Source organism: Podarcis pityusensis (genome assembly GCF_964106645.2).
Source record: "Podarcis pityusensis genome assembly, chromosome: 8".
NCBI classification, from domain to species: domain Eukaryota; kingdom Metazoa; phylum Chordata; class Lepidosauria; order Squamata; family Lacertidae; genus Podarcis; species Podarcis pityusensis.
This window is the reverse complement of record NC_138033.1, coordinates 62,601,044-62,615,088: the sequence shown is the minus strand read 5'-3', so window position 1 is coordinate 62,615,088 and position 14,045 is coordinate 62,601,044. Positions and strand designations below refer to the sequence as shown.

The following is a 14,045-nucleotide window of genomic DNA, read 5'->3' as shown; positions in this document are numbered from 1 at the left end:
GGAAATCCCAGAGAACCTCTGCCAGTCAGAGTAAAAACTATGTGCAATGGACAAACTATCTGGCCTGGCATAAGACAGCCTCCTGTGTTCCTGTGGTTTTCCAGAGATTGGACTACAACTCCGATCACTGGTATCTCTGTGATCAGGCTGGAGGGAGTTGGAATGGAGGGACATCTGGATTGCCATAGCTGCCCAATCCCTGACATAGTGGGACATGGGCCTGAAGGCTTTTTTAAAGATACATCCAGGCTTATTGAGCCGTTGTGTTTCATCACCTGCACTTTGAATTGGGCCCTGCATGCATCAGGGAGGCAGTTCAGACAGCCACCATTCGTCAGACACTTCAAAGTACGCAGACTACTCGGACCACATCTATATAGACAAACCACCATATAGAGAATCATGGAATGTGCTTTTGGCACTTTTAAATGAATGATATTGTCCCCCCCCCCCCCCCAAATATTGAACTTTAATAACAAACAGGGTTGATTTAAATTGATTGTTATGGCAATTGCAAATCAGCTCCTCGGTTAATTCCAATCAAACATAAAAGGAAAAGCGGGAAGCCCGATGTGATTGCCAGCTACCCTTTTAGGCGCACCGTTTCCGTTTAATTGACAGCCATAGAGTTTTTAGTATAGGGCGATTTACATCCGGTGAGGGGCAACCGATGCTGACAACCATAAAGATACCATGGAAGTTGGATATTGGGCTAGAGCGGCCCCTTCATTTTATTACCCTGCAAATGAGAAACGGAAGCGGCAACTGGATGTCGCATATCTATATGCTTTTCATGTAATATTTTTACTTCTAAATTCTACATTTGAAAACGTAACGCTCTGGGGCCTTCGGAAGGGCAGGAAATAAATTTAAAATTACCATCAAATATTTTTTAAGGATATCACCCATATTCGCCACACACACGTCCGCCTGCTTTTCTGCGCCCACTTCATAAGACTATAAGGACATCTCGCCATTTCCCATTTTTTCCGCTATTGACGGCACAGGAAACGGAAGCGCGTCTTGGACCGGAAGTGCTGTTGACGCCGGAAGCGGAAGCGGCTGTGCCCAGCCGAGAGAAATATGGCGGCGGCGGCGGTAGCAGTGGCGGGAGGGGAAGACGAGGACTGGCCGGAGGTGACAGAGTCCGGCCGGCGGGAGCTGAGCCTGGAGTCGGGCGCCGCCCTGGAGCGGCGTGTGCAGGCCGCCGGGGGCCGCTTCCCGCGGGCTCTGGGCTCCCTGGGGGCGGCGCTGCGGTCGCTGGAGGTGCGCGGGGGCGGCTGCGCGGCGCTGCGTGAGCCGGGGCCGGTCCTGGGGCTCCTGACGGGGCTGCAGACGCTGGCGCTTCCCGGCTGCGCGCTGGGCCCGTCGGGGCTGACCCAGGCCGGGCGCCTCTTGCCGGCCACGCTGCGCACCCTCGACCTCTCCGGCAACGGCCTGGAGGAGCTGCCGGCGGAGCTCGGCGGAACCGGGGAACCCCAGGTGGTGGTGGCGGCGGCGGCGGCGGCCAAGAAGGGCTCCCCTGCCGCCCTGCCTGAGCTACGCCTCCTCAACCTCCGCCGCAACCGCCTTCGCGAAATGGGGCCCGGCCTGGCTCGCTCCGCACCGGCCCTCCAGGAGCTGCTCCTGGGGGGGAACCGCCTGCGCTCCCTACCCGGGGGGCTGCTTCCCACCGACGACGGAGGTGACTCCCGCCGCGCCGCCCCTTTAGCCCTGCTGGGCACCCTGGAGGCGGCGGGCAACGAGCTGGAGGAGCTGAGCCCCAACATCTCCCGCCTGGCCTGCCTCAAGGTAAAAGCCCTGTGCTTCCCAGTTTCTGCTTTTGTAATGAGATTATTAAACTATAGGAATAATGATGGAAAGCAAATAAAGCAAAAGCAACTCTTAATATGCAGTAATAATGCAAGACATAATTCAGCATGCATGAAGAATGGTGGCTGTTCAATACATCAATGTTTCCTGAGATGTTGATGATGAAAATTGTCCATCCCAGAGCACTGCTTGTTTTGCTGCTGCCATTCACACATAAAAATCTAGAGGTTGTCAGGAATGGGTGTGGAGCCCTATTATGAATGCTTGAATACCGCTCAGGTTGCTGCAATATACGGAACAGCAAATGACCAGAGCAGGGAATGGGGTCACTGGCAGATAATCTACTTTGCACGCAAAAGGTCTCAGGTCTGAAACCAGAGAGCTGCTGGCAGTCAGTGTAGACAGTGCTGAGCTTGATGGACCAATGGTCTGATTTGGGATGGCAGCTTCTGTACTCACATTGGCTTGGGATTTTTTATTGATAGGCAAAATGTTTTTCATTGCTGTCCATCAGAGTAGACAGAACTTGAGATAACTCTTCCAGTGTCTGAAGTAGAAGACAACCACTTAATATACTTCCCCCCTCCCCAGACTTTGGATGTTTCCAACAACAAATTATCGGAAATCCCTGTGGAGTTGGCTGACTGCCCTAAGCTGAAGGAAGTCAATTTAAAAGGAAATGCCCTCAAAGACAAACGGCTTGAGAAGATGGTAAATGGTTGCCAAACAAAATCTATCCTGGAATATTTGCGTGTCGGGGGTCGAGGGGGCGGCAAAGGAAAAGGCAAGCAGGATGGTGCTGAGAAGGAGGAGATGAGGAAGAAAAAGAGAGATAAAAACAAGAAAAAAGGCAGTGATGCAGAGGATGAGGTGGAAGAAACCCAGAAGCTGCTGGTGAAAGTTCTCCACATCTCTGAGAATCCAGCTCCATTGGTTGTGAAAGCCAGCCCTGCTGTCAAAGACGTCCGCCCCTATATTGTGTGCTGTGTAGTGAAAGGCATGAACTTCAAGCCCGGCAATGCTTTGAAGAGGTTTCTTTCGGTTCAGGTAAGGTTCGAAAGACGATACCACTTGGTTCTGGGCATGGCCCAGTTTCAGAGGGGGGATGTCCTTTGATTCAGTTAGTTGTAGATTAGGTTTCCCCAAGTAAAGATAAACCTCCCCCTCGGAATTGAAATGGGGGGCAGCCCTACTTTGAGCAAAAGGGGCATCTCCAAGCCCAGGCATGCTGGTGGTAACTTTGCCTTCCACTAGCACGGGACAGTTAAGGATGTGTGGCTCCCCTGATCAGGAGGAAGTAGATCCTGGAGGTCCTTGCCTGCCCTCAGTGTGGTAGAGGAGAAAGGGCCAGATTGTTACACTCTGGAATGCCCTCCCATCAGATGTCAAGGAGTTGAGTAACTATATAACCTTTAGAAGACACCTGAAGGCAGCCCTATCTAGGAAAGCTTTTTAATGTGTAATGTTCTATTTGCTTTTATATATGTTAGAAGCCGTCTAGAGTGGCTGGGGCAACCCAGTCAGATGGGCAGAGTACAGATGATAAAATTGTTGTTGTTGTTGTTGTTGTTAGCACACTCCTTAAAGTTAAGCCTGTTGTTGTGACTCTTCAGCACAGCCTTATTTTAATGACACATCTTACACTTCAGACCAAACTCCACGAGGACATCTGCGAGAAGCGAACAGCAGCTACCATCGCCACACATGACCTGCAGCTTGTGAAAGGTCCTCTTCTCTACGATGTTCGGCCACCAGATGAATTGAAGGTAGGCTGACAACACCAAGATTAGAAAGCCTTTCAGAATGATACCCCACAAAGGGACAGCAGCAGGCAGCTGGTGCTCTGGTGCTGTTGTGCATGATGGTTATCTGAAAGACAAACCTGCCCAGCCTCTGAGATCTTCAGGGGAGATGTTCTCTCAGTCCTGCCACCCTTACAAGCAGGCTTATTGGGGCATGGGAGAGTGCCTTCTTAGTGGCTGCTCCCAGGGTTTGGAACTCTCATCCAAGAGTAGCTAAACTGGCTCCCTCCTTGGCATCCTTCCACCAGCTATTGAAGACTTTCTTATTCCAACTGTTTGGGAACTGAGTGTATTTTTTAACGAAATAACTTTTAAATAGTGCTGTGCTCTTTTTACTGTCTGTATTTTAATAGACCTGCTTTTATACTGTTGTAGTTCTTTTAGCATTTAATGACTATGTTTTTAATCTGTGTTTTTGTATTATTACCTGTAAGGTGCATTGAGTCCCAGTCTGGGGAAAAGGTGGGATATAAATCATTAATAATAATAATAACAGAAACTGACTCCAAGACACTTCTGGCCTTGCATTCATGTTGCAGATCATCCCCTTGGGCAGGAAGGAAATCAAGGCCAAGGACCTCCTCCGTCAGCTGCAGTCGGAGGCCGAGGAACAGCGGAAGCAGAAGAGGAGGCAGAATATATCCGGACTGCACAGGTGAGTCTGCACCTTAAAGCAGAGCACAGCCCTTGAAATCTTGCACAGAGGGCAGGCAAAAGCCAGGAAGGGTCCATGGGGAAGGGAAGCAGAAAGCGCCCTCAGGACAATCAGGATGGTTTGGAGCTGGAGCAGGAGGTCTGTGTCTTTGGAAGGCCCAAGAAGGCTCCCCGAAAAGTCCTTTCTTTTCATTCTTTATTTTTTTAAAATCACTAATGTCCCATGCTATAGCTGAAAGGGCTCCCAAAATCTCATCTGGTCCAGCATCCTGTTCTCACAGCATCCAGCCAAATTCCTTTGAGAAGCCAGTAAGCGGCACTCTCATTTTGCATTTCTTACTACAGAAAGTATTGATCTGATGTGTAGAGATCTTTCCTATTCTAATTAATTCAAGAGTGTTCTGGAAGCTTCTCTGTGTGAAAGAAACAAGCAGAAGGTTCATGATGTTTGGCTTATACCTTAAGAGAAGATGAGTACAGCTGGCTTAAGCTGGTTCTGTTTTCTCTTTCTGTCTCTTTTCCTTCTGGTGTGGTGTTCTGTACATAGTATGCTATAGTGTTACTAGGCTGCAACTGGATTTCTTATGGACAGTGCCAGTCCTGAATGTTTTGGATTTGTGACCATTATACTCATTTGCCTTCAGTAGCAGTAAAGCTCTGCTGGATGAAATATTAATTGCCTCTGGTCTATTTTTTAATCCTGCAACATGTTTAAGTTTTTTCTTTGCTAACTATACGTCAGAGTTCTGCTATGGATCAATATTGAGTAGAATGCCATGACACTCTCCCCACTTGCAATTCCCAGCAACTGATCTTCAGAGGTTTCTTGTCTGTGTCTTCACAGAGCTGTGGTTGTTGTTTTTTAAAAAAGGAATATATTGAGTCAGAAGCTATTCTTATTTTTAAACCTCACATGTGTATTTGCACTTCCTCTCCCCATACCCTAAGTAGCCTCCATTTTCTTATTCCACCCTTGACCAGGTACCTCCAGTTACTGGATGGGAAAGAGAATTACCCCTGCCTGATTGACAACGAAGGTGCTGTGATTTCTTTCCCGCCAATCACAAACAGCGAGAAGACAAAGGTACACATGCTGTGACTTTATTCTAGGAAAAAGTCTGTTCTGTGATCTACATAAATTGGGGAAGTGGGATGGGTTTGCTTCCCCCCTCTTCATACTTGCCAGTTGAGGTTTTGGGTGAAGTGCTTGTTGTGCCACGGAGGGAAGGAGCAGGGGCTGTTGCAAGAGGAAAAGTGGTGGTCAGGCGCTCCCACCTACTGCTTCTCCACTGCCAATCACACCCCTGGAATTTCAAATGCAGATCTGCTTCCAGACACTGTTCCACCCTAAAAAGAATTAGGTTCCCATGTTACAGTGGTGTGTGCTTTTATGAACCTAAGAAGACGCCTACAGAATCAGGCCAGTGGTTTATCTAGTCCAGCAGCATCCTTTTCTCACATTGGCCAGCCGGAAGCCTCTGGGAAGCCCACAAGCAGGACTTAAGTGCTGCAATTCCCAGCACCTGGTATTCAGAGGCATCCTGCCTCTTGACAGTGGAAGGAGAGCGTAGTCAGTGTGGCTGGTAGCCAGTGGCAACCTTACCCTCCATAAAATGGCCTTTTCTGTAATTTGGGGATTAACACAGGCTTAACGCTGCAAAAGTTGTTTTCTCACAAAGTATTCCCTCCCCCCCAAGCTGAATTTCAAGAAGGTTCTCAATCTACAGCATGCCTTTCAAAAAATCACTTTTACCTACATTTGCCAGGGAGGGGTGTTAGTAACCACCAAAAGAGAGAGAATTGGCGCCTGTAATTATTTTGACTGTGTGTCTATGAATGTTACTGACCTAAAAGGATACTCCATAATGCTTTATTTCATAGCTCAGTTCCATCTGGCATTTCCCTTTCTCCTTCTTTTTAAGCTTGGGAAAACCACCTCTGATGTGCTTCTGGAAGTGACAAGTGCCACAAGCTTGCAGACGTGCAAGGATGTGATGGACACCCTCATTCTAGTAAGGAGTCACTCTGCTTCTGCCCTCTCCTCCTCATTTTGCATCCACACTTCTCACTTTCAGGGTCCTGATTTATCTATTGGAGGCACTTACGGGATTCATGGTTTAAAAGCAAACCCAGTGTGCAAAATAACATCACCTCTTTGTGGTTCTCTTCAGCCGCCATCCATCAGATCTGTGGCCTTTACATATGTAGCTCTTGCACGCAGGACCTGTACCTAGTTGTCCATCATGCAGGACACACACACACACACACACACCTCCTTGTGTTTTGAAGTCTGCCTTCTCATATCCCTCCACTTTCCATTTTAGCATCTTCTGCCCGCCTTTACCCTAAAATGCTGCATTCTGGATTCATAGCAGCGTCATGTTGTCACCTGGGCCTCCAGTCCCATAATAACTGAAGGGAAACCTTAGGTTCTCAGCTGGGGAAAACACTGCCATATCTCTTGAGTAACTCTCTATATGTTGCAATCTTCATTCCTTCACCACAGAAAATGGCGGAGCTGAACAGATCCACTTCAGAGAATACAGGCGAAGACCTGGATTCAGATCACGAATCAAACGACACTGCCGGGCATGAGAATTCAAGGCTTGAAGGCATTTCCAAGACCCTCCCTCTCGTTTTGGAACAGGTTCGGGTCGTGGACAAGGATGGGAACTTAAAAGTCCTTTATCCATCAAAAACTGATCTCAGTATGGTCTCGTCCCTCATGACGGTGATTCATTAAGCGCCTTTGGTTTCCTTTCCCTGTTGTGGGGCACGCTAGACAGCATTTGTGAACAGCCTCCCCTTGCAGGATTTTATCGTTTCTTTAACTCGTCAGCCAGAAATCCAATGCTGTGCTTTGGAGAGGGCTTGGTTGACAGCTAAAAGCAGGGTTTTTGTGGTCTCGAGAGAGACTCGAAGACCTTCTACCCAAGCCAGGGATCCACAAGGATCTCTTGAATAAAGGTGCGGGATCATATTTATTTTAATGAGACACACTAATATCCACGTGGCATAATGGTACTCTATAATCTCTGCATAACTGGGCATTGGGGCCAGGTAGGAAGCTTTGTGGGTGAGAGACACACACACCCTCACCTGCTGCCACCACTCTTAATCAGGTGTTGTGCTTTCTAGCAATACAAATCTGGCCTGCTATTGCTTCAGACTCTGAAGCCTGCTTTGTAACCTTGACCTGGGTGGTGTGGTTGCTGCTGCTGCTGCTGCTCTCTGGAGTCGTCTTCTCCCCATGACACTCAGGTGTCTTGCAGAGTATGTGAGAGGTTGCACTGACACCCAAACTGTTTTTCTCAGTTTATGCCACACTGGCTTTTCTTTAGCTCTTGCCAGCAGAGTACCATGAAGCCATACAAACAGGCATGCAGACTTGTGTGTCTTGGGGAGCATCTACCCCACCCTTCCTCCCTCGTGCCACGTAGAAAACTCGGTTTTTGAAACTGACGCTTCTTTCAAAATCAATGGTTTGCCATTGGGAAGAGCCACGAGCTGCTCTCCACAGGGGCAACAAAAAGTCGGTAATGACGCAGGACCATGTACACCACCCCTCTGGTCGTGCCTAAAAGGCCTGTATCGTGGTCCAAGTTTCTAGCCCTCATTGATTGCATGGACGAACTGGGAAATGTAACAGCCAGTGATGCGGGGGGGGGGGAAGAGTACAAATAAAGGAGAAAATGACAAGTGTGCGAACTTCCATTCATTATTTCAGTTTATGCTGAACTTTTCCTCCAAAGGGCCTGATCAGATTTTTTTTCATGTCACACCATAACAGTTTTCACAGTAATATTGCATACCCACTCTGCAGCGCTAGTTCTGCTTATGCTGCCCCTCCTAGCGTGTTTATCATGGATTTGTAATCCAGCTGAGTTGTGCACCTTTTCATTGGGGGAGGGGATGCCATCCTCTTAATTCAGATTCATAATAAGAGTGGGGATAGAGGCAGCAGTGGCTGATAATTTCTGACCCAGCCCCCTTAAACCTTCCTTCTGGGCTGGCTGCCTTAGTAGAATTGTAGAGTTGGAAGGGACCCCAGGGGTCATCTAGTCCACCCCCCTGCAATGCAGGCATCTCAGCTAAAGAATCCATGTCAGGTGGCCATCCAACCTCTGCTTAAAAACCTCCAAGGAAGGAGATTCCACAACCTCAGGAGAGTAACCTGAGCTCTGCCGGAAGGAGTGCCTGTCTGTGCTACTTTGGGGCCATAAATCTTTCTCGCTCTTGAGGGCCACATTCTTATTCAAGCAACCTTCTGGGGGCCACATTGCTAGCGGTGGTCAGGGCCACGGTCAAAAGTGGGTGGGGCAACAGGCATGACTTTGCACAATAAGCTTTTTTCTATGCCCCTCTTTATCCTCCAGGCAAGTGAGAAGCTTTGAGCCAGTGGTTAGAATATCAGACTAGGGCCTGGAAGACCGCGGTTAAAATCCCCACTCAGACGTGAAGCTCGCTGGGTGATCTTGGGCCAGCCATTTGCACTCAGCCCTACCTGCCTCACAGGGTGGTTGTGAGGAGAGTATGGGGAGAACTATGTAAGCCACCTTGAGCTCCTTGGAGAAAAAGATGAGGTGCAAATGTAATTAATCATCATCCCCAGAATTTAAGGGCATTTCAGCAAGGCAAAAACGCTCACAGAGGGTGCAAAGCAGAGCCTGTACAGGTGCGGCTCTAGGGAGAGACCCAAGAGCCAGAGAAAAAAGTGTGGCGTTCCACATTGGACCCTGTGTCAAGCTTTCTTACGCTGGGTTGAGACAAACTCGGCTCCAAATTAAGCTGAAGGACTGTGCTGTAATCAGAAATTGGTTTAGCAATGGAGGGTGCGCCCATATTTTCAAGACTGATGGGAAACCCTTAACTACCATTAACCCCAGCGGGGTTCAGTGAAGTTCAACAAAGTTTTGTGGATGGACATAGGCTCCCCATCACTCTCTTAAGACGTTCGGCTATTCTTAAGGTCATGATTTCTGCATAGCTGGTAGTTTGAGGGAGGGCATCAGAATGGCAATTTGATCCATTTAAAAATAAAACCAGGATTTGTGTTGGGGTGGGTGGGAGAATGAGAGGCCCATTAAACTAGAGCATTTAACGCATTCCCAGCAAATGTTTATGTAAGTGAGATTTCCAGAGGACCTTCAAAAGATTTTTCACGGGCCCCTTGAGGGTCAGGGGGGAGAGGAAAGAAATTAGCTTAATATTAACAGAGAGCAGTTTCCAGCCTCTCCTGAAGCCAGCCCACCCTGGTGCATGTGTATACGGGATCTTGTGTGGTCTCTCTTCCCTCCACCACCGCCCCCTGCCTCTTGAAATCCTATGGTCAATAACATTCAAGAGTCAAAGGTTCAGGATCTCTAAATAAGGGCAGGCTTAATAGGATTGTTTTGGAGTTTTTCCTTAAGAATATTAGAGATCCCTGAATCTACAACTAGGGGTGCAAGGGACCCCAATGGGCATCAAGTCCTACTCCCTGCCATGCAGGAATCATAGCTAAAGAATCCCTGACAAATGGCCATCCACCCTCAGCTTAGGAACCTCCAATGAAGAAGAGTCCACCACCTGCCAAAGTCATCCGTTCCACCTTAGAGCACTTTTTACTGGCAAAATGTTCTCCCTAAGGTTCTGTGGGAATCTCTTGTCATTTCAACCCATTGGTTTGGGCCATCCCCTCTGAAGCAGCAGGAAACAAGCTACCATGGGGCAGCCCTTCAGATATTTGAAGATGGTTTTCACATCACCTCTCAGTATTTTCCGGGCTAAACATACCCAACTCCCTCAAGCATTCCTCATAAGGCTTGGTTTCTAGACACCTTTATGACCTTGGTCAACCCACAGCTGCACACATTTAGCTTGTCAATATCCTTAAACTGTGGTGCCCAGAACTGGACACAGGACTCCAGGTGAAGTCTGACCAGGGCAGACTTCCACATCATTAAAATAAGAATCTGATTGCCCCACCTAATCCAGCCATTTACCTTGCGCTAGCTTGGTTTGTTGTTTATTTTTCCTACTTGATGTACGCAAATCGGGCAGCCAAATTTGGAGGGTGACCGTCCTGTACATGTTGCCGTCCTTGTTGCTGGAATACTCAAGTGTGATCTGCTGGCAACAAGGCATTTTCCTCCTCCTCCCTGGAGCGAACAGGGACTTTTGTTACCGAGAAAACCATGCAGCCGATCTCTGCATAATGAAAGACTCAGCCTTGTCAGTTGCCAGTGTCGTTTTTCAGCCGTAGACCACACAAGAGTCCTGTAACTCGACGAGGTCCTGCGGAGTGTGTGCATTGCCGGGGAAAGTCCACCTCCTCAGTTTATTGGAGCTTGGGACTTCCAGGGGATACATCTTCCCACTTGGGGTGATCCGGAGAGAAAAAGAGAAACCGTAGCTGGACGACGGGGCGAGCCTTTTTGTGGAGTTCGTTCTCTCCCTTTCCAAGGCTCTGTAACGAAAGAGAAGGTGAGAGAAGAGGCGCCAGGAGGTGGATGGCAAAGCCACGAGGAGGAGGAGACCATCGCCTCTCGGCCTCCCTCGCAGGGAGGTCTTTGGCCTCTGGGTCACGGCGGGGCCTGCGTGCCCCCCTTGCCCGCGGGCTGCTGGCATCAGGGCCTTCTCGACAGCCACCGCTGCCCTTCCAGGCCTGGGCAGAGCAAAGGAAAAGCCACAGCAACAGGCCCGCCAGACTGAGTCCAGGAGCACGGAATGGTTCTTCTGCTCCTTCCCATCACGTGAGAAGGGTCCCCGGACATGGCGCTCTCTCTCAGAGCCTCCTCTTGCCTCCGTTGCCCAGTGGGCGGCACTCTGCACCCTATGTGTGGGGAGGGCAGCTGCTTCTGCTTGGGGAAGGCCTCGGGCGCAGAGGAACCGGGCCGCCCCACACGGCCCACGGCCCACAAGAGCCTCGGAGAGATCGGGCGTCGGAGGCAGAAGAAGAGCCGGACAGTCTCTCTTCTCGGGAGAGGCCTCCTCAGCTTGACCCCGAGACAGAGCAGCGCATCTTGGACTGGCTGGAAGAAGTGAACCACTGTCTCTTCTCAACGCTGAGCTGCCGCGTCAAGCAGGAAGCAGAGGCAGACACCTCCATCAAAATCATCTACCAGGGGGACTGAAGCTGGGGAGAGGCACTGTTCTCCACCTTGATCCCCCAGACCAGACTTGGCCTCCAAGCAGCAAACTGACTTTGGAGGCGTGCTTAAACTTTTTCTCTCACTCAGTTTGCTCCAGAAGTCCTGTTCTGTTGCCTCACACCCTCACTGCTTCAAATGCAGCTGGACGAGTTTTGGGGTTGTTGTTTGGTTAGGTTTCTCTTTATTTTAGCATTGTGTAGACTGAGATGTGTATGGATAACCCCCTCGTTCGAAATTTGCCTCTGCTGGCAACACATGTCACTTCCTCTCAGCTTCAGTTTCCCACTCTACATGTACAGTATGGGAATAACAGTGACCTACCTTTCAGGGTCGTTGTGAGGATTTCAGGAAGTTATGGTGTCTGTGAAATGTTTGAAAGCCCTGAATGACAGAATTTACACTGTAACATACTGTAAGTCGTCTCCTTCCATTGACTGGCTGTAACTTTTTTTCCAAACAACTCTTTGCGCCTGCTGACCATGCTCAGCTGAACAGTGATTGATTATCGATTCGATTGTTGACATCAATTTGTAGAACGAACAGAGGGATTTCCCTTGGAAATAATATCTTGGGGGGGGGGGGGGAGAGGGAGAGTCAGAGAGAGAGAGAGAGAGCTTTTAGCCCTGTATGGGTGGGGCTGGCTTTTTAAAAATCTACTATTTAAGGATTTTATAAAACAATATTATAAAATAACCCCAAAACATTAGGAAGAACTGTCTGACAGTAAGAGCAGTTTGACAGTAGAATGGACTACCTGAGAAGGTGGTGGACTCTCCTTTGTTGGAGGTTTTTAAAGTTAGGATGGCTACCTGTCAGGGATTCTTTAGCTGTGATTTTTGCATTTCAGGGGGTTGGTCTGGATGACCCTTGGGGACCCCTTCCACCTAAGATTCTGTGACCAAAGGTGATACAGACAGCAACTCACGTTTAAAAGTCAGGATCTGCTGCACAAAGGTGAACCTATGTCTCTAAAGAGGTGGTTCGAAAAACCCAGGAAACAGTGAAGTGCAGAAGGACCTATGTGGAATTTATGGCAGCTCCAGTTAAAATAGTATCAGAGACCAGAAAAGGTTTCTAGCCTAAATCTGTCAGGTTGAACACTCCAGGGCCAGATCAGGATAAGGCAACTCCCTATGTTTTACATCTCTGCCTGCAGAATCCAGTGTAACTCAAAAGTTTGCATCCAGCTTTCAAAATAAGGCTTTCTGTGCTTTTGGTGGGGGGAGCTCTGTGCTCCCCTCGCAGAGGGCAGCGACCCACCCTGCCAGCTCCCTGCCCCGACATTCCAGTGGCGCGAAGAAGGATGCTATCTAAACACGTCGCGCAGCTGTGCTGTGGGAGCCCTGTGGCAGGCACATTCCTGGGCCGGTTTTCAAAGCTTTGCCCAGAGGACTCCTCTCGCGCTCTGCCCGCACGGCATCCGAGGCTCGGCAGCTCGGAGGGCCCCTTGCTACTCTTGGACGGCGGCCAAGCGCTCCCCTCCTGTTTATTTTGGCAGGGCTGGGGCCCTCCTATCAGAAACACACAGAATTTGCTCCTTTTTGGAAGCTGGTTGAAGGCAGGAGCGTTTACACACACACACACACACACACACACACACACACACACCTGCCTCTTTCTTTTCCATTCCCAATCTCTTCAGCTGCACCTCTGGAGGAAACAGTCAGGGAAGGAGGCAGAAGCAATGTTTCAGCAGATCCTGGTTAATGTGCCCCAATTTTTACCTTTTTCTGGGGAGCACATTAGTATGTACTATGTAGTACATACTACATAGTAGTACATACTGTAGTACATACATTAGTATGTACTATTAGTATGTACATTAGTACATACATTAGTACATACATTTCTGCAATGAAAACAGGGGCATCCTATTCCCTACTAATACTAATTTTATTATTCGTACCCCGCCTACCGGACTGGGTTGCCCCAGCCACTCTGGGCAGCTTCCAATATACATAAAAACATTAAACATTAAAAAAAATCCTCCCTCTACAGGGCTAACTTTGGATGTCTACTAAAGGTTGTATAGTTACTTATCTCCTTGCCTCGATTCCATACTCTCCAGCATTTCTCTGATGAAAATAGAGACGTCCGAAGGAAAAGGAGGACATTCCGGGATCAAATTAGAAATCAGGGTGACTTCTGTAAATTCGGGGGGGGGGACAGGGACACTTGGAGGGTCTGTTAATACTGTGTCATGGAGGAGAGAGTTGCTCTTGTGCTTAGGTCCTGCTTGGTGGGGATATTTGGTCTGCCATTGTGAGAAGAGGAGGCTGAGGTAAATGGGCCATCAGTCTGATCCGCGGCTTACGTTCTTATAAACTGAATGATGGCAGACGATTCAGGGCAGAGAAAAGAAAGTAATTTTCCACACAGTGCGCAGTTAAGCCGTGGAACTCCCTCCCACAAGAGGCAAGGATGGCCACCTCCTTGGATGGCTTTAAAAGAGGATTGTACAAATTCCTGGAGGAGAAAAAGGCTGTTGATGGCTACTAGCCATGATGGCTCTGCTCTGCCTCTACGGTCGGAAGCAGCCATGCCTCTGAATACTAGTTTCTGCAGACCACAGGAGGGGAGAGGGCTCTTGCATTTGGGTCCTGCTTCCGGGCTTCCCATTGGGGTATCTGGGTGCCACTGTCAG

At 48.9% G+C, this 14,045-nt stretch overlaps 1 protein-coding gene across 1 annotated transcript; it reads left to right on the top strand.

Annotated features, from left to right (window-relative positions):
* The first annotated feature begins 1,068 nt into the window (after positions 1 to 1,068).
* Positions 1,069 to 7,967, top strand: LRRC47 (leucine rich repeat containing 47). The gene is made up of 7 exons (XM_081017163.1): positions 1,069 to 1,791; positions 2,404 to 2,859; positions 3,462 to 3,578; positions 4,154 to 4,269; positions 5,250 to 5,352; positions 6,191 to 6,280; positions 6,775 to 7,967. The coding sequence occupies exons 1-7, from the start codon at positions 1,084 to 1,086 to the stop codon at positions 7,009 to 7,011; spliced, it is 1,827 nt and encodes a 608-aa protein (XP_080873289.1). The 5' UTR covers positions 1,069 to 1,083; the 3' UTR covers positions 7,012 to 7,967.
* Positions 7,968 to 14,045: the final 6,078 nt, after the last annotated feature.